Source organism: Podarcis erhardii (assembly GCF_964252035.2).
Source record: "Podarcis erhardii genome assembly, chromosome: 8".
NCBI lineage: Eukaryota > Metazoa > Chordata > Lepidosauria > Squamata > Lacertidae > Podarcis > Podarcis erhardii.
Genome location: NC_138499.1, coordinates 60420773 through 60445424, shown reverse-complemented (window position 1 = coordinate 60445424; position 24652 = coordinate 60420773). Strand labels below are relative to the sequence as shown.

The 24652-nt window shown below is 39.6% G+C and overlaps 1 protein-coding gene and 1 long non-coding RNA gene across 5 annotated transcripts in view; one reads left to right on the top strand and one right to left on the bottom strand.

Moving 5' to 3' along the window:
• CDKAL1 (CDKAL1 threonylcarbamoyladenosine tRNA methylthiotransferase) overlaps positions 1–24652 on the top strand; it is a 231262-nt gene that overhangs the window by 191917 nt on the left and 14693 nt on the right. For all 4 annotated transcript variants that reach the window (XM_081873412.1, XM_081873411.1, XM_081873413.1 and 1 more), the window contains 2 exons: positions 21876–21959; positions 22605–22769. In XM_081873412.1, the coding sequence (XP_081729538.1) occupies positions 21876–21959; positions 22605–22769 (249 nt within the window). The remainder of the gene's footprint in view (positions 1–21875; positions 21960–22604; positions 22770–24652) is intronic.
• Positions 6801–24652, bottom strand: part of LOC309348358 — a 104484-nt gene continuing 86632 nt past the window's right edge. The window contains exons 7-9 of the long non-coding RNA XR_014159343.1: positions 10164–10277; positions 8641–8874; positions 6801–8396 (exon numbers count right to left, since the gene is read on the bottom strand). This is a non-coding gene — a long non-coding RNA (uncharacterized lncRNA). The remainder of the gene's footprint in view (positions 8397–8640; positions 8875–10163; positions 10278–24652) is intronic.

Below are 24652 nucleotides of genomic sequence, written 5' to 3'. Positions count from 1 at the left end.
ATTTGCTAATCGCCCCCTCAAGCACAGTAGAATATATTGTCACCCTTCCTTTCCTTGTTGTTCTATAAACATTTTATTTATTGTCAAATACTGAGTCAGCTGCTGCCTCCTAGAGAGCATTATAGAAAAGAATTTTCTATAATATTTTACTGCTAAAGCTGTCAAAACAATATGAAATTTAGTTTTGGGGTTTGTCTTTATTTGGGGGAATGTATCGGGCCAAAATTACTGTCATAAGGATAGCCTTTTGACTGATTGACAATACAGTATCTGAGAAGTGATGTGGGCTCTCATAATAATGTGACATTTTATGAGCAGTTTGACTTCTTTCATTACCTGAATTTATACCTGGATTTCCATATTACAGCTGCTCAAGATAGGAGTGCTGTCAGGACAGAGTTTGTGGGACCGTTTTGAAATCATTGTTGCTGTCTCTAATAAGATGAAGACACAGCACTGATAAATATTTTAATTGCAAAGAAAAAAAGTGGATATTAATTTGTAGGTCATTGAAGAAGAAAAGTTTGCAGGTTCATTTCAAAAGATATGCAAGCAAATGTTGAACTTGTTTCTCTTGTGTTGTTATTGTTGTATAAGTAACTTTAATTAGAACATTTCTAAATACAACGTCACTGGGAGCTAATATTCCTTTTTTAAAAAAACTAAGAACAGTTTTTCAACAAAATCTCACAGAATCATTTTCAGTGTTTGGAGGAGGTGTGGAGGAAGACTGTTGTTTACTTTTTCAAACAATGTGTTTTCTGATTTATAATTGAATATTAATATTTATCATTTTTTATTGTACCACTGCAGCATATTACAATTAAAATATTGGTATGTCCTTTCATTTAGACTGTTCCCATTTTTACATAAGCTTGTTTTGGCCATGTTGTGGTGAAATTTTTGTGTTTACAGCTCAAAATACATAAATCCTAAATATTTTATTTTAAATAAATGCAATTCCACTACTAGGTAGATTACCGTCTGATATAGTTATATCCAACCCAATGATATCTGCTTTTCAAAAAACGCACCTTTGGAAATTACAGTTTACATCAGTTCCATTGCAATTGATTAGGCTCTCTTACAAATATATGTATGGCACTTTGAGTGTTATTCTGTTACCTGTGCTACATCGCTGTTAATTTAGTTCAGTAGTCCATGTGTGATGAAAAATGTATCATCAGTTTTCTCAAGTTTAAATGTTAAAGATTAGTATATCCTAGTCCCATGGGGACAATTCACAATATCAGAAAATTGGCACAGCTTGCTGTGAGCTAAGTGTTCATTACTTGGTTGTCAGCTATCTCTTCATAGCTTAAAGAAAAGGGCGGGGGGAGAATGTGTAACCCAAAAACTCACTGTGGCTCATGCATGGTCTGTGAAACCATGGTTTCCTATGGTGTCTGAACCCAGTGCTTTTGAGATTAAACATTATAATAAAAAAATTTAGTGGATGTTAGTAGAAAGAAATTCAAAACCAACAATAGCACAATAGCTTTATGAGGATCTACTGAAATAGTAGCATAATAGTTTTAGGAAGACCTGCTTCACAATATGCAAGTTTTTATGTTTATCAGAATTCTTCTTGAGATCTGAAGTTGTGCAAAACAAAACAAAAAATACACTAAAGCCAAAAAGGATGTGGAAAAAATACATATTTAGTGGGCTTAATGGAAAAGCCTCAGTCTACAGATTACATTTATGATAGGAAAGCTGCCATTTTTCCTTGCTTGTAACATGTGGCCACTCCCATCTCCATTGCCCAATCAAGGACTTCAACTATCATTTTCACCATAGAAATTGACAAGAGAAAATAGCTTTTTTTTCTACCCTTGTAAGTCAAATATGTCTGGAAAAGGCTTGTGTTAGCACCAGGAGCTGTTAAAATAATGGTACCATAACAATTCAGGCCCATTTTGTAAGCTCCAAGTAGTTTGTATTAAGCTACTTTAATCTTTCATACAGGCTTTTGTTAATGTGTTACCCAGCGTTCTCAAATGGCCTTTGCTGCTTATCAGTTTTCTCCATTCTTCTATAATACCACTGAGCATGATAGTCAGGTAAATGACCAAGGTTTATCAGGCTGCAGCAATGGTGGTCTTGCTGTCTGATCAAGGCAGACTAAAATGGTTCGTGTTACAATAACCCACTGCAGATCTTTCAGGAACATACAGAAAGAATTCATTCTCTCTCTTTTTAAATAGCTTGTTCCATTTCCTCAGTTAGATGTCCTCATTGAATAGTGTGGAATGGAATGAGCCCCTACAGAGACCAGTGTATACATTTTTAATTACTTGCAGTCATTGTTTGTAACTGCTACCCTTGCAGGCTTTTTGCCTGAAGAAATAATACTTGTGTAAATTTAGCCCTCCTTTTGGACATGCTACCTTGAGTAGAAGAAGGGTCTGTAATACCACAGGCCATGTTTCTCAAACTGGTCTTTTTCTGTGGCTGTAGATGACACTGCAGAATGCTCGCAGTAGAAATATGTAGAATGAAAAGGAACAGATTCAGGTGGATGAAACTGCATAATTAAATGTTATGAATGATATTTGCACCATATATATATATGGAATTTTTTGTCTCTGAGAACAATTTATAAGTATCACATTTTACCAATATTTGAGACTACTAGTGAGTGCATCTATGCTCCTGCTGCAGCCAAAGCTGACTCTTGGGATAAGGTCATAAGCCTTGAAAGAAATCATTTCACTGTATTAGTAACGTCTCTACCTCTGTATGACAAAATCTTCCTCTTGGACTGTTAGTAGCATAGCACAACAACATGATCAATACAGCTGACCTGGAAAAATATTGAGGGGGCTTATTATTAGTTGGTTTGGGAGACAGAGTAAGGTTACCAAATTTTTTTCAATGAATCTGGGGGCACTTTTCAACTTCAATAGGAATGATAGGATTTTGTCAGAAGACTGATTTGTAAATCCAGGGACTGTCCCCAGGAAACGGGGACGTCTGGTAACCTTAAGATAGAGGGAAGACATCACTGTGATGCTTTGTAAAGGATCTTGAATTGGCAAATGCAGGGTGTGGGAGTTTTCCAAGTTATATCATCCCTGTGGCTGCCTCTTGTGTAGTTTGAATTAATACAGCATGCACCAGAATTTTCTTGTAGTGAGTAATTTTTCCAACCAGGGAATCTTAAATTGAGGTGATGAAAGAAATCTGTCATGAATATCAATCCAGCAAGCATTGATAAAAAGTTTAAGGTTTCCTTGACTAATGAGGTGTGAAATTTATTGTCATGCACCACAGTGTTCAGAGTAAATGTTCTATTTCACTGGCAATGTTCTGCAATGGGATCCAGTCATACACTGGAAATAAATAAAATAAAATACGCCTATGTAAGCATAGTCCCTTAAAAAAAAATTACAATGTGTTATCTACATCTTCTTCATCCAAAAGACCATGATTGTGAAAGCAGGAATTCAACTTCTTTGGGTTTGGGGGGCTGATTAGTTTCCCAGATGACAGCACAAAATCATTTATAGTGTTAAGACCTACCCTACTGTGGTGGGTCTTAGTTTCCATTTGGAAGTTGCATTGCAGTTAGTTTATTTCAACATGAGAGAAGTGAGGATTTCAGTCTATTGAATAGAATCTTGATTTACAAACAAGACTGGGGTTGGAATTTGATGTTATGGCAACCCCGAGTCTGATGCAGAAAACATCAGCCCTCTGTTGTCTCCTCTGTTCTCCCTTGTAATGTCTAGTCATATTCAAGTATGATGTCATCAGGCTGCACGTTTCCCCCAGCCACTACGCATCATTCGCTGCCCCTTGCCAGGGCAGGGAAAATTATCGTGTGGTGACATGTTATCCGTTCAGCATCCCTAGATGTTACAAGCCAAAGGGGAGGAAAGAAAAATGGATGGCTGTTTTGGATGGCAACTTTGTGTTTGCTGTAATGTCTAGTTCAAGCCTGAGGAAGTATGAGGCAGGTTTGCACCCTACTGTTCTGAATGCTTTAGGGATTTCTGTGTGCAAGTTTTCTCCATGCTTGCTCAGCAACTACTTTGAGGGGGGGCACTTTGAGGGAGGTGTGGCGTGCTACCTATCTCCCAGTGTGAACTGCCAGCGAATTTTGCTCCAGTAGCTACTACCCTTGCTCTCCGTCACAAACACCTCTTTTGTCTCTGGGTTAGCAATTGCATGAAAGCAAGCAGTTGCTATTCAGAGGGCCAAGTTTGGCCTTAGAGCTGATCCTTGTCCTGCATCGTCAGTGGGAGATCTCAGGCCTTTGGGCTAAATTTAATGCTTAGAACAAGCCCTGCTAGGATTGGCTGCACTAGGGCGTTGAGGCTGAGCTGCAAAGGAAAAATAGGAAGTTCACCTAGAATGTGTTCCCAGTTCTTTCCTTGACATTGATGGCAATGTCATGATTCTGTCAGGTGACTGACAGGTCTGCAGTCCTAACAGCCACCCTGTCCTATATGTTTGCTTATAAAGCTGTGTCTCCCACTGGAAATCTCAAGAAATAAGATGATTTCTCCGCAATACACAAATATGTATGTATGTTCAACATTTCACGTGCCTCACATATACCACACTAAACTTCATAACTCATGAAATGGCCCTTGGATAAGAAGAGAGAAGTGTTAGCATACTCAAAATGTTGTCTCTCCTTCCCCCCCCCCCCACCCCATCTCTCTCTCTCACACAATGCACATGTAGATTTCAGCTATAAATCTCAGAATAGGATGGAAAGGAAACCTCATAATATTGAAAAGAAATGCTGTGTTTTTGAGAGCGAAAGGGTGGTGATTATGGTATTGTTAGTGGTAAATTAAGGTTACAGACCATTTATATTTCTATAAAATCGGGGGAAATGTGAAAATAGGTTTTGATATAAGGTTACAGAATTTGTTTATAAAAGTTAATGAACATTAAATAACTTAAAACAAAATAAAAAAATTCCTTCCAGTAGCACCTTAAAGACCAACTAAGTTAGTTCTAGGTATGAGCTTTCGTGTGCATGCACACTTCTTCAGATACACTGAAACAGAAGTCACCAGACCCTTCTAAATAGTGGGAAGGTGGGGAGGGGTATTACTCAGAAGGGTGGTGGGAATGGGTGATTGGCAGATAGCTGTGATGAGCCTGTTGACGACTCTTAACGACTGCAATAGGTCTTACAGGAAAAAGCAAGGGGTGAGAAGGTGAAAAATGGCTTTGTCATGTATAATGAGATAAGAATCCAATGTCTTTGTTAAGACCAGGTCTCTCCATGGTTTTAGGTTTGGGAATAAGTCGCAATTCAGCAGCTTCTCTTTCCAGTCTATTTCTGAAATTCCTTTGTAATAGAACAGCTACTTTGAGATCTTGTATAGAATGTCCTGGGAGATTGAAATGTTCTCCTACTGGTTTCTCTGTCTTGTGATTCCTGATGTCAGATTTATGTCCGTTTATCCTTTGGCGTAAGGTTTGGCCTGTTTGTCCAATATAGAGAGCTGAAGGACACTGTTGGCATTTGATGGCATACACAATGTTAGACGATGAGCAATTAAATAGTCCCGAGATGGTATGTGTGATGTTGTTGGGGCCAGTAATGGTGTTGTCCGGGTGTATGTGGCAGCAAAGTTGGCATCTGGGTTTATTGCAGGCTCTGGTGCCAGTGTCCGTGTTAAGTCTGGTAGTAGTATTATTGTGGGTTAGGAGTTGTTTAAGATTGGGTGGCTGTCTGTAGGCAATGAAAGGTCTTCCTCCCAGAGCTTGAGAAAGAGAACTGTCATTGTCCAGGAGAGGTTGTAGATCTCTGATGATGCGTTGTACTGTTTTAACTTGGGAGCTGTATGTGATGACTAGAGGTGTTCTGTTATTTTCTTTTTTGGGTCTGTCTTGCAGCAAGTTCTCTCTGGGTATCAGTCTGGCTCTGTTGATCTGTTGTCTAACTTCATCTGCTGGGTATTTTAGTTCTAAAAAGGTTTGCTGTAGATCTCTTAGGTGAGAGTCTCTGTCTGTAGAATTGGAACAGATGCGGCTGTAACGTAGTGCCTGGCTATATACAATGGACTGTTTGGTATGTTTGGGATGGTAGCTAGAGGCATGTAGATATGTTTGTCGGTCAGTTGGTTTACGGTATAAGGTGGTGTCTATGCGCCCATCCTGTATTTTTATAGTAGTGTCCAAAAAATGTATTTCTTGCATAGATTGATTCATTGTTAGGTTGATTGTGGGGTGAAAATCATTGAATTTCTGGTGGAAGGTGTCCAGGGTCTGTTGACCATGTGTCCAGATGATAAAAATATCGTCAATGTATCGAAGGTACAAGAGAGGTTTGAGTGGGTAGGAGTTTAGGAAACGTTGTTCTAAATCTGCCATGAAGATGTTGGCATACTGTGGGGCCATGCGGGTGCCCATTGCTGTGCCGCTGATCTGAAGGAACAGGTCATCGCCGAATTTGAAGTTGTTGTGGGTAAGGACAAATTGGCAGAGTTTGGTAGCAAAGTCCGCTGTGGTTTTATCTGAAATGGTGTTCCTTATAGCTTGTAAACCATCGTTGTAAACAATCTATAACATTAAATAACTTGCAACACATGGAAACTGAAAGAGTGAATTATTTATCTACATTTACACCCCTCATTGCAACTCTCCATGTCTCCAGGGCGGCTTAACAGTTAAAAAGGAAATTTTAAAATGCAGTGCAATGAATGAAATACTAAAATAAAACTGGCAAAACCAGTAGATTTAAAAAAATCTCAGAGAAGCACAACAGAGTAACAACATTACTCCCATCGGCTTAACAGATAAATGAAGTATCTATCTTTATTTTATATATATATATTGGTTGATAAGAATGGGCTAGGGAAAGCATATTTTCAGATTCCCCAGGTTTCCCTACAGAGTTTTAATTCCTTCTTCTTTAGTTCTGCATAACACCAGGCTATCCAGCAAAGTAAACGTTCCACCCTTATCTTGCATGCAAGCTGACTTCAGCATCTGAGAAGCTTAAGAACTCGATACATCAAATTACCCTGCTCGAACTGTTGTTTAGTGCAGGCCATTTTGTCCTGTCATCCTTGTGACAGGATGTCAAAGCTTTGCTTTCCGTTGCCAGCATCTGCAGGAATCTGATATGCTACCTCCTCATTACACAGGGGACAAACATCAAGCAATGGTGATGGAAACCAGCAAGTCAGACAGCTGCAGGCACTGGAAACTTCTGCTGCTGGACTGCATCAGCCTTGTGCTAGAAATAATTTTTCCTTCTCTCAACTTCTTTATTCAATTATGTTGGCTTTTTTTTAACCTTCTGCTTTTCTTACAACAGCTTCGTTTCTTATTGCATGCTTTTTATTGTACTAAAAGCAAACAGAAAAGCATGCAAAACTTCGAAGATTTTTCTGAGAAATCATAATATATTCTGTGGCAGCAACACCTATCTCTTTGTTCAGCCACTTTATCAAGCCAATGCAATCTTTTCTCATAATATATAAGAGCTTTCTAGAAGAAGAAAAACCAGATGATCCTGTTAAGGCCTCCCACTTACAAGTATGAATCTGGGAGACAGAAAATAAGAGTCTTGTTACTCTTCTTTATGATTTAACAAACTTACCAAAACACCCATTTCATCAAGCAGTATTTAGTATAATAAACACTAGTAAAAAAAACTCTTCCAGTCTTCTATTTTATTAATTTGTTCAAGGTCTCTTTATCTTTAACATCCACATTTAACTTATCCCTTACATACTTAATCACAGAATCCTAGAATATTGTTTCCTTAAAATGCTTCTAATAGGTTTTTAAGTTATCTGTAAATACTTTACTAGTCAACCTCCTCAGCTGCCCACAGAACTATTTTCATGGCAATCCTAACCATATCTACTTTGAAGTCCTATTTAATAAAGTGGGCCTACTCCCAAGTAAGTGGGGTTAGGATTGCCACCTTTATTCTTTTCCCTTTTTGAATCCTCAAACAGCTTGTCTGTGTTTAAAGCTACACTTAAGTGCTTACCCATAACCAACTAGGAGGAAGTTTCACAATTACTCAACATTGTAGGCAGGGGCCTTTCCCATGGATTCAGCCCAGCCCTCCCAGGTGACTAGCTCTTACCCACGTTGCTGGGTCATTTAAACAATCTTCCAACCATGCCAGAGCAACTTGCATAAGCAGCTCCCCTGAGCCTTGAATAGCGATTTTAAAAGGTACATCAGAAAGAGGCCAAATCAGCTGCTAGAGTAAGGGGAGGGGCATGCGCCTTGAAAGCAAAGGCAAGTGACAAACCCATTGCCCAATCAGCCGCATTGATGCATGTGCCCTGTCCTACCTGCTCTGAAGCTCTCAATAATGCAAACGAAAGCAAAGCATCCATTGACTTCTTGTCATGATTTTAGTCTGCATTGTTATTTTGTTTTAGTTTTTTTTAGTTTGCAAGCTATATACAGTGGTACCTCAGGTTACATACGCTTCAGGTTACATACACTTCAGGTTAAAGACTCCGCTAACCCAGAAATAGTACCTCGGGTTAAGAACTTTGCTTGAGGATGAGAACAGAAATCGGGCTCCGGCGGCACGGCAGCAGCAGGAGGCCCCATTAGCTCAAGTGGTGCTTCAGGTTAAGAACAGTTTCAGGTTAAGAATGGACCTCCGGAACGAATTAAGTACTTAACCCGAGGTACCACTGTAGTTCTAATTAGATAGGCTGCTTATGATCCCTAGAGTTGTGCTTGTGCTTTTGACAATCACAGTTACAATGGATATTGGGTTTTTGAAAGGAACAGTTTGAGGAGGAGTCATCTGGTGATGTTAAGCTGGCTGGTTTGAGGAAAGTCGTAGTACTGAATGGCCATTTCTTGTGGCAGGTATTATGGCTCTTTTCCTACAGATAATGTTCATATTCCATGCCTTTTTTTCTATAAAGGAAAGAGAAAGAGAAAGGTTTAAGGGGAGTAAATCAGGAGATAGATGGAGTAAAAATGGCCAGAATGTTGCAGTAGTCATATGAACCAAGCACCCCCAGGTGCAGTGTACAGCAGTACAATAGATCAAGTATTTTATTGTGTTGCCCATTCTAGTGTTCATAAAACCATTTATTTGTTTTGTTCACTGCCAGTTTTGTAATAACAAATTAGTATAGCAATCTTTCCCAGTTGGCATCTGTATTGGAATTGTTTTTGGATGTTTTAATTCTTTTATTGCTTGTGTGTTTGCTGCCCTTGGCTCCTTTGGGAGGAAGGGCGGGTTATAAATTAATTAATTACTAGTTCCCAGAATATACCAAAGATTGTGATTAAACAGTAAAGCCACGAGGCAAAGTACAGAAGTGATTTGCAGGGAGAGACTAAAAATCCAGGCAGCAAGAGTTGTTTCCTGCATGGAACAAAAGTATACATCGTATCAGCAGTAAAAAAGACAAACTCCAAACCAAAAGGCTTCAAAATGCTTCTGACCTATCCAGCTTGTTTTCTCTTGCGCTCATTTCCTAATTTGCTCTTCCACATGTTTCAGTATTAGAGACAATTTATGGAAATGACGCCTCAGGACCATGACCCGTTTTGTGTGGATGTCAGACTTCTATCTGATTCCTGCTGTTTGCTTTTGCAGCCTTCCTTAGATGAAGCTTATATTTATGGAGAGTTTGGTATCTGAGTTTCATTCAGGGGCAATCTCAAACTCAACCCTCTGCTCTGGGTCCCGCTTTAATTTTGTGATTAAACCAGGGGTGCCAACCCTTTGGGGCCCTTGGGCACACTTGCAAACCAGAGACACGTGGAGCACAGCCACATGCTCTATCTCCCCTCCCACCAAAGTGAAATCTCCAGCCACTTGATGCGCTGGAGCCAATAGAACATCTGGTGTTGTTTGCAAAAGACTTTTACCGTACATTCACTCTGTGGTTTCAGTTCCAAAAACTGTTATCTTCCGAAATAATATTGTTCTGAGAAGTTAATGCTGCAATTACACTTTTTTTCAGATAAGCTATGCCATAGTGGTGCTCAATTTTATATGAAACCATTTTGAGTTCTGTTTGGCTGTTCATTGTTGTTTGATCGCTCCCTGAGACAAATGAACATTTCAGTGGTTCTGCCAAGTGATTTTACAATATTACAGTGTTGCCTCCCAGCAGCAGGCTATTTTATTAAGAGTGTAGTTATGTCATACTGAGCAGCTCACTTTAATCTTACCCAAATCTACTAATTACCAAGGAAGAGGCTGCCTTGTAGAAAAAGGATCGTATCTATTTCCTATTGCAGCAGTTGTCATCATCAGCTCCCATAGATTATAGATTAGTTCTCCAATTTCTGGGCTCGATGAACTAAATTCAGACAAAGAAAGTGTCATCTTGCCTTGACTGCCTCTTGGATAACTGAAATTGATCACAATTCTGAATCTGCAATTTTAAATTAATACCTGTAAATGTTAAAGTTTACCCAATCTAAGTACCACACTTGTGGAAGTGGGGTTTTAAATCTCCAGTGTTCTTCATTTCAGTCTTACTTACAGCCCCAAGTAATACTTTATCTTTATATTGCAGTACTGAACCAAGCTCTCTTGTCCAAGAAGGTTGTCCTCTCTGGACAGCTGAGAACCTTGTACAAGGTGCTTAAATGATTGGTGGATTATCTAGATCCATTTCAATCTGTCTTCAGGCCTGGTTTTTGACACCAGAACAATCTCAGGAAAGAGACCAAAGGAGTGGAGCCTTTTTGATTCTTCAAGAGGAGACATTAATAAACTTCTTGATCCACCCCATCAGTCATCAATAGCGAGATGGCAAAGTATGCAGGTAGTTACTTATATCTGTCCAAATACTTAATCAGGCTGCACCCACTGAAACTGATCCTATTCAGCTGGACAGCATGGTGTTCTGGCTACATCCATGCTGCTCCAAGAGTGGTGTCAAGGTCAGCATAGAGAATTATGAATATTTGGAAAGGCTACTGTGATCAGTATAATCCAAAGGTGTGCAGAATATAATATGGAACTCCCACAGTTTAGCCATAGCCCTAGTTGTGTCAATCTATCATTGGTGAAATGTTTGGACTCATTAGTTGGGTCTACTGTAGGTATGTTGCTCTGACAGGACATAAATATTTTTATTTTCAGTCCATATCATGAAAACCATACAACGTATGACATCTTTCTCAGTATCTGCTCAGATCCTCTAAAGCAACATTTTTAAAGCTGTATGTGATCAGTATAATTTCCAATAAAAATAGAAAATATGTGGCCTTTTTTGAATGAGCTCATTTAACTACTTCAGTCCTTCATATTTACTGCATTACATCAGTGTGTATATAGAGTTAGATCAGATTTCATAATAGCTGAACAAATAATTTAAAATCAGTCTCCTGTCTGGGAATATATTTTTGTAAGTTACTATTCTTACATAACTATTCAGATTAATAGGCTTTTTTCCTAAAGAAGGGGGAAATGGAATGATAGCTGTGTAATGATTTCTACTTTGCAAATTTTTTTTTTGCAAAATACATTGGCTGTGATCCATAGGACAGATCTAGGCATATCTCAAGGTTCTTCTAGTTATTTTTGAACAAATCCCTTAAACTGCTTTTGAAGTCTATTGACTTCAAGCAGCTTGGCAATAAAGAACCACGAAAGTTAATTGCTGTTCAGTAGTATTTTAGCTAGTGTACATAATTTTGTTGACATTTAGATGACCTACTTTGTGGCTGAGTGGAAGCCAACTAGTTTATTCAACAAGGTGGCAACTTTCATATATGTACCCCATATCTGATTGATTGATTGATTGATTGATTGATTGATTGAATTTATATGCTCACTCATTAATTAATATACCATACCATTTACATGGCACTAATATTAAAATTAGATTTTAAAAGCCTGTCAAAATACATTGTTCTATAGACTATATCTGTGAAAGGCAATTATTTTTTAATTGTTCAGCATCTACAGAGTTTATGCCTGGCCATGTTGGTAGAGCACTCTGCTTATTTTGGTGATGACGTAAAGTGCTGTTTAAGGTATAATGAACCATTTGAATTTGATAATTGTAATACAGAAGTGTGATCAAACACATTAAACTGCTGGTCAGCCATTGGTCCATGTCATTACCTGTTTCCTCCTGACACTTTATAACTTCTCAAATTTAACATTGAGAATTTCTTTATTTTTATATTTCAATTCAGAGAGAGAAAATACTATATTCACAAATGCAACATCTGTTCTGATTTCTGCTCTGCAAGGGAGAAACTAGACTAGACAGATCAACTGCAATGAAGTTTTTAGAACAGCTGAAAAAGAATCTAATTTATTGACAAACCTGACAGTTATGGTGCATACTGGATGAAGCCACTGGTTTAGGCCTATTTCAGCACACAGCAGTTGTTGAAAAGTAAGTTTTCAGCCTCTGGAAAACTGAAACAATTGAGCCAAACAGATTGAATTAATTTAATTGCGATCTACAAATCTCAATAAAATAGTATTGCACTTATATAAAAAAGATGCTATAGTTTTTCTAAGAATTGGCTTACAAAGGTATAATTGTTCATAGGAAAAAGAGACAGTATACAGTTTAATTTCCTCTTAAAATCCTAATCCTAATACTGTTTCATAGTACAATGGTTTTTCATATTTCATATTCTACAGCAGGTGGATATGTTAGCATGTGAGTGCTTTCAGAACATTGCTGAAGAAATAGTGAAATTGTGTTCCATCACATAATTTCAGCTTATTTTCTATGAAAGAGCCATGATACAAGCCTATTTAGTTAATTTAAAGAACATTTGTTGTAGTGAAATAAGTTTTTGCCTGGAAGGGAAACACACTGTCGTCAGCTGGTATTGATTAGTACAAACTACCAATGCATAACATTTACCCTCCCCCCCAAAAATAGAATTTTGACAGACTGAGCAGATACAATTATGTATATCGCACATTCTTTCTAAAGAAAACAGTTCTAAGGCCTGCCGTATCTGATCATCACTCCAGTAATGTAGATTCCTGCTCTGGCAGTCTCCTCCCATCCCTTCAGCAATTTGTTACTGGAAACAAATCCCTCTTCCCCTTTGGGTCTTAATCATGATTTATTTGTATATCTCCTATTTATATGAAAGATTTCAATCAACCACACAATGCTTTGATGCAATAGAACAAGGGAGAACATAAAGCCCATGGGTTGGATGTGGAAGGTGGAGTCTCTTACCTGCCCTGCTGCCTCCCCTCCTTACCCCATGCCCATGCAGGAATTGGGCTTTTTAAAAGCTTGCATTCATGCCAAATGGAACCTTATTTTTAGCCTAATTGTTGCTTGGGCATGCTCTGGTGGCGATGATCACAGTTGGGAGGATAATTCTAATTCTCTAGTCCCTACACACTGTAAAGCCCTCTTCCCAAAAGCTTTCAGTGGTGTTAATGGGAACTTTTTTTAAAAAAAAAAAAGCCAAGCCTAATTGCAAAGGAAGAGAGAGAAAAGAGGGGAAGGAATGGGGAGGATAAAGGAAGAGAGAAAGAGAAAGAGAGAATGGAATTGAAGGAAGGTGAGAGGGGCAGCTTTCACCTTGCCCAGTTTTAGCTCTAACTCTGCCCACCACTGTCATGAAACCCTTGTGGTGTAGTAAATGTTCAGGAGCTCATCCTGGCAGCCCCCATAGCCATGACCCCAGGGATGGGCTGTTAGGATCAGCTGACAGTCATAGAATAGTGTGTTAGCAAAGGTATTGGTTAACATATTAGATGTTGGCTGGATTTACATCCCTGATTAGCCATGAAGTTCATTGGTTGACCTTGGGCCAGTCAGTGAGTCTAGCCAGATTTCCTATACTTAATGTATCTATTCAGCATGTCAGAGGTTATTTCGTCAGCTTCCTTCACTTTAACTAACTCTTTACTCAGAGGGAAAGGTGACACATGGCTAATACATTCCTTTTGGGCCTTTCTCTCTCTTTCTCTCTCTCGATTAAACAAACCAAAAGCAAACCCTTTTTAATCAGAATTTCAAGGAAAAATCAATTGCTTGTTTCAAATCTGTTTCACTTGTCTGCTTCTTTCCACATCCCCACTATATGCCACATTTTCCTGTGTCAAGTGTTCAATCTATTACTTCTGAAAATAAGTGGGGACTTAAGAAAGTTGTGCCAGTTGTGAGCATGGCAATATAATGACTCTTCTTCTAATCATTTATAAGTTGCTTAGTTTGCCTTAAGTAGGATTATATTGGCAGTCCTAAAACGCATATCTAAAGTCATTAATTTAATCTTACAGTACAGCATAATATTGAAGAAAATAATGATTGAAATTCTGCTCCCTGCTGACATGTAATAAAAGCTTCAGCAAGTTGGATTCAACCCCAAAGCATCTGGAATTCCAGGTTTATCTTTCAAGCAGGTTAGAGACTTAATAGGGGCCCTGATTTCAAAAAGTCTGTGTGTCGTCGTCCCCCCCTTATCTCTTACACCAAGGCTGCTATATGGGCAGTTGGCCCAATTCTAGCCACACCACCCACTGCTTGTTTTGACCATTAGCTGGTCTGGTTTCCAATTTTTCCTTAAAGAAAAAAAAAACACTATCCAGTTCTTATTGAAGCAGAAAGATGAGGGGAAATGTGCAGGTGGTATTCTGCTCAATCATTTTGTGAGAAACAACCCCACTGCAACTTTCCACTGTCCAGTGAAAGAAGCCTTAACATTGACCTCTAGGGAAGCAGTGATATCCTTAGGAGCAAAAAGAAGTCTAGAGTGACACACTTGCTGTCTCAATAAAGGATTTCCTGGTTCATTTAAAAGACATGTTTCTTGAATATTGTCATGATTGGACATGACTATATCTCTCTACAAACAAAACGTAGCAGCTAAGACTGGACTTTGCTCTTTCTAACTTGGGTTTCATTTCATGTAAATGATTTTTAAATTGCCCTATCAAGGCTAATGGGAATGAAGGCCATTGCTGTTATTCCAAATTTGCCAGCTGGGTGGGAGAGGCAAGAGAGTGGCCTACATTAGCCCTGCAAAATAGTTTAGTGTTGTTAAGCCATGTTACGAAGACAGAGGATTCAAAGAGAGTAGTGTACAAGAACCAAGTGGTGGAGTCCCATATTGTTATCCATTCTCCTAGTGTTTTGTTTGCATTTTTTTAGAAATATGAAGTTGGGGAGGAGATAGTGAAGTTGATCATATCCACTGGTGTTGGGGGAATGAGGTGCTAGGCAAGTGACACTGTTGCTTCTTTGAAAGCACTAAAAGAATGAGAGAGAGGAATGTGTACAAGTATTAGAAATACAATTCTTGCTTTATTTTCTCATACCCAAAGGTAATTTTTTTGTATAATGCCATACTGCTTTCCTTCTTCCCACCACCACAGGAGCTTGTGTGATTTTGACAGGCCACAAATTGATGCTGAAATCCCATTTTGAGAACATGAAAGTTGTTGAAAAGTAACTGTAGGTGAAAACTGTTGTGTGTTTTTATGCAAGATTCCTGTCCGCAGCTACAGTGATGCACAGATTACTTTTTGCCAGCATCTGTGTGTCAAAAATGCAGTAGGTTTATGTTTGAATTCCAGTATCATTGTAATAATACACTGCAACATAGGAAGTGGGTATATTTATGCCAGAGCGCTTCGCTTTCTAGCTACCAAAACATACTTAAGATAATACATTGTAAACTAGCCTCATGTCCATTATTGCTTTTTCCCCTTCTGTATGCCCATATGCATAAATTGAGGGCAATGAAACAAGAAGGGAAGGTGGCTTGAACAGAAATGGAGGGAAACCTGTGCTGAACTGGATTGCACATGGGTTAGAGCTTTCTGTCGAACCTAATCTATAGTTGTGGTGGTGAGGAAATAGTTCTCCTTCACTAGCATTGTCTCTTTTTAGTGTTGTGCAGCAGAGCTTTTTTTTTATGTTAGAGGCTTTCCATAATCCATGTGTTTGAATCCTTGGTGGCACATTTTGGTATATTTGTAAGGTTAAAATTGCTTGCATCCATTATGACTTAGACTCCACATTTCATGCAGTTTCATTAGAAGTAGCCATTTCCTCTTTGTTTTCCTCATCCATGAATTACCTCATTTGTTTTTCCCCTTAATATTTTCCTTAATGCTCTTTCTTTCTTTTTTCATAACTATGTTTGATTTACACACACACATACATATTTATATAGCAAAATATATATTTATGCATTTCTCTCTCTTTTGTATACCCACCATGCCCATGATGTGTATTTATTATTTTTATTAATTAAGAAAAAAATTAAAACAAAATTATATATATGTCAGGGCAAAAGCAAGCCAGGTACAGGTACAGGAACACAAGGGAAGATTGACAGAAAGACAGGCAGACAAAATTAGGAAAGAATTCAGGGCAGGAAGCAAGCCTCAAAAAGGAAAGGAAGAGGTTCTAAAAGCATAAATTGTTCAGGCATCTTTAAGTTGGAAAAGAGGAAATTCCATTTTAAAAAACATATCATTATGAGCTTTCTTTAAAATAATAGTCCAGAATTACCGTATCTCTATCAACATTAATCATCTCCAACTACATTCATGTTTTTGGAATTCAGATATTCTTTGTGATAATTTCCTTACTGGGATCATAAAAACCCTCCTGTACAGGGGAAAAAATGTTAATTTTGGTGACATAACTTCTGCCCTTTTCTTTCAAAGATCAAGATATGCTTTATTTTAAAAACAGAATCATCACCCTTTTGAAGGGGATGAGTATACTGCACATCTGGGAGCAGAGAATAGGGATGAGTGAATATGTCAATTTTGATTTCTCTTAGTTTTTCATTTTTTACAAATGTTAAGTTCAGTTTTCACATTTCCACATCAGTTCACTTTTTTTAAGTTCTCACGAAGATTCATCAGCATTTTAGTGTAAATTTCTCTTAATCCATACATTTTGTATGTATTTTTGCCAGATATACACATTATTTAAACATACCGTATTTTTCGCTCTATAGGACACACTTTTTCCCCTCCAAAAATGAAGGGAAAATGTGTGTGCGTCCTATGGAGCGAATGCAGGCTCCTTGGCTACGCCCCGACGCGCCTGTCCTGGAAGCGGAGGAGGAACAGAAGGGTCTCCTGTTCCTCCTCCCGCTTCGCAGCGACGCGCCTGTCCTGGAAGCCGGAGGAGGAACAGAAGGGTCTCCTTCTGTTCCTTCTCCAGCTTCCCTGAAGGGCGCTGCCCCCTCTCCCTCTCTGCGCAGCGCCTCTTCTGTGAAGGAGAGGCGCTGCGCAGAGAGAGAGAGAAGGCGCAGCGCCCCTTGAGCAACGCGCCTGTCCAGCGAAGCCCGAGGAGGAACAGAAGGAGACCCTTCTGTTCCTTCTCCAGCTTCACTGAAGGGCGCTGCCCCTTCTCCCTCTCTGCGCAACGCCTCTCCTGTGAAGGAGAGGCGCTGCACAGAGAGAGAGAGAAGGTGCAGTGCGCCTTGAGCGACGCGCCTATCAAGCAAAGCCGGAGGAGGAACGGAAGGGTCTCCTGTTCCTCCTCCCGCTTCGCAGCAACGCGCCTGTCCAGCAAAGCCCGAGGAGGAACAGAAGGGTCTCCTTCTGTTCCTTCTCCAGCTTCGCTGAAGGGCGCTGCCCCTTCTCCCTCTCTGCGCAGCGCCTCTCCTGTGAAGGAGAGGCGCTGCGCAGAGAGAGAGAGAAGGCGCAGCGCCCCTTGAGCAACGCGCCTGTCCAGCGAAGCCCGAGGAGGAACAGAAGGAGACCCTTCTCCAGCTTCCCTGAAGGGCGCTACCCCTTCTCCCTCTCTACGCAGCACCTCTCCTGTGAAGGAGGGGTGCTGCGCAGAGAGAGAGAGAAGGCGCAGCGCCCCTTGAACAACGCATCTGTCCTGGCTTCTGCTTTAGCCCTGTGCAGCCTCTTTGGGCAGGGGGAGCCTTCATCCCGCTGCCCTGAAGAGGCTTGGCGCGGTTACCCCAGAGGCCAGAACAGCCACACGGTATCCCGGAAGCCAGATCCCTCTTGCTGTTCTGGCTTCTGGGGTTCAGAATAATTTTTTCTTGTTTTCCGTCTCCCAAAACTATGTGCGCCCTATGGTCCGGTGTGCCCTATGGTGCGAAAAATACGGTACTTTTCCCCAGCACAGTGTATTTTTGCATTTTATTTTCCCTCATATATGCATTTACATGCACATTTCCCCAAACATACACAATTCATACACATTAATGGGCCACAGAACTGCATTGTAAAATTCAGGGAAGTGCAAATGTCAATGGAAGGCTGTGTTTTATTTCATGTATTGTTTCAGAAAGTGTTAATTAAGTAAACTTGCCTTTAAATGCAGACTGAATTTCATTTCTCCATCTCTCATGGAAGATGGAATCAATTTCGGTTCACACAACCACTGTATTCAGTATAATTCTCCATTAGAGAAACGCCTTGAAATTTGTTCATTCATGGTTCCTCACACTGGTCAAATGGCACATATTCACAACTCAGGGAGTAAGTCACACTGGAGACACTGTGGAGCCGTAGGGACTTATTGGTACCTATAGTGGACCCGCCAATTTGTGGACTACCAATCTGTGACAGGCTTTCCCCAGTTCTTAATTAAGAAGGCATTAGCATGTTTCATCATATGACATGATCTTGTATACATGGCCTATCTGTTCTTTCCTACTTTTGATTACAACATAAACTTATTAACAGTGCAATTGTAATCACAGCTACTTGAATTCAGTGGGGCTTACTCCCAGGTGAGTAGAGTTAAAATTGCTCCCTTAATTAAGAAAACTAAATTGGAGCATCCAAAACTTAAAATTTGAATCAGTGCTATCAATTGCATTTGATTTCCCCCACAATCACTGTAGTTCTCTTTTGAAAACCACTGTTTGATATTCAGGAGGCATTCCATGAGCACCTTGCTCTATCTAATTAAAAGGAGTCCGGGTCTTTTTGTTTTTACTCCTATGCAATCACTTTCATTGTCTTTAGCTTGCTAGTGAATTGGGCCACTTTGTTTTGGTATATGAATGGCATTTTCATTATATTGAAGTGTTGTGTTCTGCAGAGCTCACTAGCAAAATGGAAGTCTTTAAATTCAGTTGTCCAATAATTGCATAATCTGTGTACTATTTTACAGAAATTCATCGTGCATATTATAATGACAGTGATAGTGTTCCATTAATCTGCCCAGCAGTACTTTAATCTGATCCCCTAATTTAGACATTTAGCAGAAGTGCCAGGAAACAAATATTTCCTATATCTTGATCAATATTGATAGATAAAGACTGAGTAGTATTCTAGGAATCATTTTAACTTTTTCTTATTCTAAGCTTGACAGTGAAAATGTCAGACAGATGCATCCTGAAAGATAACAACATCTTTCTCCAAAAGGGGAAAGTTGGTCTCACTGTAAAATAATGCAAAACGAAAAGAAAATGCTATTTAGTCTCAAACTGGGCCTTTCTGAGAATGATGACTATGAGCTATTGAGATTTTATCCAACTGAAGTGAATAAGAGACGCACAACATTGAATTGGAGCTGCATGGCCCTGAAATGATTATATTTATGCAAGAAAAGTCCACAATGGATATTGTTCTTTTGTGCACTCCATAGCTGGATTGCAAAAGCAGCATCAGCATCTTCTAAGTGCCTGTGAGTGGGAAAATATAGTAAGCACGCAATGGAAAGTCCTGGGTCCAGTAGGTGTTAGAATTTAATCAGCACTTGGGGGCTATACTGGATGCCAGATTCCTAATCCCTGGACCCAGCTTTCTGTGTTCAGGAGATCACCTGGGAGCTGGGCCATTAAAAGAACAAAAGAAAGATAATGGACCCTTAAGAAAGCCAAAGACAGGGGGCTTTGTGCCAGATGACAAGTGGTTGGGGCCGCTCCTCCCGCTCTGAGATAGCCAGAGTTTAGAGTTGATGGTAGGCTGTGATGTGACCTAGAGGGAAACAGGTTGCAAGCTGGTAAAGGCAGCAAGTCAAAGGTGGATGTTGGGTGTCTCTTTGAATCCAAGGTTGCAGCTGACTCTTTGGGGATATTGATGCAGTGAACCTATCCATCTTAGGCTCAGGTTGTATATGTGTGCAAATAGGCCATATATCCTAAAGACAGCCCAGTCTCTGCTGTGCCTCATTTTTAGAATGAAAAATGAACCCCGGCTGAGTGTCTGGAACCCCTGGAATCTCACACCGCTATGAGATTGGGGTGGCGTGTAACAATATAGTGACTTATGTACATATGTATGATGTATCTGGAAATTAAATACACTTAGGTTTGAAGATTATTATAGTTGTGAATTATTATGTTGAAGTTTGTATTAATTATGCATATATTTCTAGAAGTGGTAATGGAATATGCATTTGGTATATTTTCCTTTATTATACTAAAGTAATTTTCAAAACGTGTACTGTGATGCTTAGTGGTAATTATGGACATTGAAGTTGGCAAATTATAAGTAATTAGAGCAGGTTTCCATAGTAATTCCTGTGTTCCGAGTCCTTTGATTATTTGGCCATATTTTTGGAAAAGACAATCAAAAGAGGCAATCTTTGGGACGCATAAAGAATGAAATTATATATATTTACACTTGTTTAATCTTAAATCAAAATACGGTTTTCTAAAACTTCCAGCATTATAGCTTAGTTTATTATGCTATTGTAGAAAACAGAAGCGACAGAAAGGGAGTGGAAATCAGTAAAACATTACAGAATTTAAAATAAAGCAGATAGTCTGAGGCCTTGGTTGTCATTTTTAGGTCACTGCTGACATCTCTGAATATAATTTTCATATGAACTGCATTTCAGGGCTTGTATGTGCTTGAAGAAGCGACATTTTCACAGCAGGGAACCAAATCAAAATGAAGCAGTCAGATGCAGGTGCACAGTAATGGAAGTGGGCTATTTACCCTCAAGCAGGATTGCTGGGCTGGGAAAGCAGAAACTCTCCCAGCAGAATGGCCCTGCTATTTCTCTCTGATATATATCTCAGTGCCAAACAGTATTCATAGGGGGCCTAAATAATTGTTCTTTCACTTGTATTTAATGAGATGCATTGCCCAATGCTGAATAACTGAGGCACTTCCTTTTGTTATGCTAACTAGATGCTATTCAAGCCCTGCTTTCTTTGACTTCTGTTTAATCCTTCCTGCTTCTCCAGCCTCAAGCCAGGCAGGGAAACAGTTGAAAAAATGGAGGCTTGCACTGTGTACATCTGCTGCCTAGCTCAGTCCTATTTTGTTAAAGAAGTAAGAGGGGGAGAACATAGGATTTGTATATGCAGCATTACAGTAACTACACACATAGTATACAGCTGTGCACAAAATACAAAAAAGTTATATGGTTATGTATTCTCCAAAACAGCATATGCAAATATTTGCTTGTACAGTATACACATTAAATTAAATTAATAATAATAAAGCAAATGGCAGAGTGATGTCATCTCATTTATTGCACAGAAGCAGGCTGGGCTGATAGCTGAATCTTGCTTCAATTCTGGTGATTGGATAGTAACATTGGTGATGGAACAGCACCCTCCATCACACCTCAGGGCAGCAAGCTGGTGTTGGTGGGCTAGCGGGATGTAGCACATATAGAACGCTGTCTTTAAATATAGGTACTGCTGCCGCCACTGCCCCTCAACATCTGTTGCCTGAGGCATTTGCTTTACTATGCCCCAATGGTAAAGTTACCCATGGTCTAAAGATCCATGTTTTGTGCTGTGGAGATGCACATGAAACATGCACATGTTCATATATGATGCACTTATGGGGATGTCTTTTGAGTTTCACACTGAAAGCTTTTGACAATGAAAAATAAGTTATGAGTTCAAATGAATTCCCTAGTAATAATAAGTTTATTATCTGCCTTACAGATAAAGTGATGTGGTTCTTTGTAAGAGAAAGTTTCTTGATTCCTCCTTCAGAGAGGAATTCTTTCTTCATATTTATGGCTTCACCTGTTGACTTTTTTACTTTACAGATTGGGGAGAAACAAAATGTTCTTGTGACAGAAGAATCATTTGATTCCAAGTTTTATGTTGCTCATAATCGATTCTACGAGCAGGTAAATCTTTTTCTTGGACTGGTGGGGGAGGCAACAGGAGAGAGAAGGTCTTTCTTTCCCTCCTTATTTTAACAATCATATAAAAATTAATTAATCAATGCAATCTATTTACTGACATTACCTCCTTCAAAAACACTGATATCACTCATATGGAGGTACCCTAGTGTATCCTCATTTATATGGCTTCTATCCCTTTAAAATCATCGGCAACTGATTTTCAGCTGTATGCAAAGCTACATGCTTATAACAATATTTTGATATCTGGAACCTATGTGACATGAAAGAAAGCCTCAATGTATATCACAATAAAACATGTAACAATTTGTTTGTCCTGAATGCTTGTTTGGTTAAGAATATAATTACAAAGCAGAACTGTTTAAAATTTCCTGATAGTAAATTAATTTGAATACATCTACTCAAATCCTGAGGATATACATCAGAGAACCTGAAAGAAAAAGTAGATCTGATGTTGCATATGTTTTTGTTAAGGTAGGTCTACCTGTTACCAAATTTTACAGTAACATGCATTAGTAACTGTGATTTGCAGATTTTATATTTACTTCCCCCCTCCCCACGTCTGCATGTCAAACTTGAGTACTTTAAAGTGTTCCATTTAAGCAAGTTTTTATTATTATTGTTTTAAAGGTACTTGTGCCAAAGAACCCTGAGTTCATGGGTAAAATGGTAGAAGTGAACATTTTTGAAGCAGGGAAGCACTTTATGAGGGGGAGCCCAGTGTCAGATGCCAGAGTGTTCACCCCGTCTATCACTAGGCCATTAGCCAAAGGAGAGGTGTCTGGTTTAACAGAGGTGAGTAAAATACATGTCAGCCTTTGCTACTCTAGTAAAAAAAAAGTGAATGTGAAGGCTTTTTAGATGTGAATGAAGCTCTAACCTTTTAAAACAAATTACAATCTGAATTTTAAGTGAATTGTTTATTGTAGAAGCATCTCTAATTTTGCTTTTTTTATTTCTATGATATAAAATGGGGAAAATAGTTAGGAGGACAACTTTTAACAGTCCTTGGGAGAAGATTATAAAGGATTATCTTGCTATAATCCAGTTGAATCATCAGACAAGAATGCTGCCAGTCTGAGGTGGTTTCATGAGAAATTTCTGCAACTACCATATTGGCGTGAATATAAGCCTCACTTTTTCTCCAAAGTGCGGCTTAAATTTGAGACCTTACAAAAATTGGTTTTTACGATATCGCTGCTGAAACAGACATATGGTAAAATGGAACAGGTGTGAGTGCCTGCGGAATTTTAAGGGAGCGGCTTATATTCAGGTATTGCCTTTTTTTTCTTTTTCCCCCTTGAATTTTAAAGGTGTGGCTTATATTTGGGTGCAACTTATATTCGGGCCAATACGGTATATGTAAAAATAGTAGGTCTCCTTATGGTTTTTGCATGTTATATTTTGTTCACAATCCACATTCCTGTAATATGCCTGAAATACTATTGCACTCAAAATAGCTGCATTGCTGGAATTAATTTTTCTTGGATTTGCTTTGCATTTAACCGTAACACACTCCATGTATTTATTACCCTTTCGATGAACCAGTTCTGCTTGAATTTTTCATCAAATAATATTATTTTTTATAGTTTTATTCTTAAATTATCCCTTAGTTTTGGCTTTCATTGTCATGGTTTAGCACAGACAACAAATAGTAAATAAACTTAATGGTTTTAATTTTTTTATGACATGTGATTGCAAATGGTGTTACACCTTCTATGGGGAGCTAAAGCATATAGTCTGTTAAACACAGAGGGGATTTGGGCCAGTGTCACATTATCTGTAATTCTTGTGCCTTGATTTTAATACTTTCATGCTCTTGGGAGTAGTGTTAGGCAATGTTAGGTTTTCAACATTGTGGTGTGTCACCAGCCAAACATCGCAATCTGGCGATACACCGCAATATTGAAACAAGCCACATTGGCCTTAGCCCGTGAGGCATGGGGTGAAACTGTCACAGCTCTCACCTTGGGAGCTGAAGCTCTTTCACCCCAGCACCTTGCAGGCTGGGACCAATGCAGCTAGCCGCTGGCCAGCTGCTCAGCTGGGGGGGCGGGAAGGGCCCCCCCCCCAGCTGAGAGAGTCCGATGTCTCCACTGAAGGGCAGGCAGCTGCATGCCCCTGAACAGAAAAGTTCAAAAGAGCCCCCACCCCACCTCCAGCTCATGCAAGCTGGAGGAAAGGTGGGGGCTCTATTACACTTCTTTGTTGATGAGCAGGAAGCCAAGGGAGGAACAAGCTACATTGGTCCCTGCCAATGTACCGTATTTTTCGCTCCATAAGATGCACTTTTTTCCTCCTAAAAAGGGGAAATGTCTGTGTGTCTTATGGAGCGAATGTGCTGGGCAGCAGAGGGATCCCTCGGCTACTGCTGCAGTCGCGAGCTGAGGGATGCCTCTGCAGCCGGAGCCATGGCTCCCGTCCGTCGCTCGCTGTTGCTCTTGCTCTGCTGGCTTCAGCGATAGCTGCGCAGCTTGCTCTGCTGGCTTCACAGCGAACTGGGAGGAGGGACAGACGGGAGCAAGCAAAGCGAGAGCCGCTTACATGGCTTTTGTCCCACTTTGCGCGGCTCTCACTTTACTTGCCCATCCCTCCTCCCGCCTCACTGCAAAGCACCTGTCCTGATGTCTCCTCCTCCTCCTCTTTTACAGCAAGGCGGGAGGAGGGATGGGCAAGCA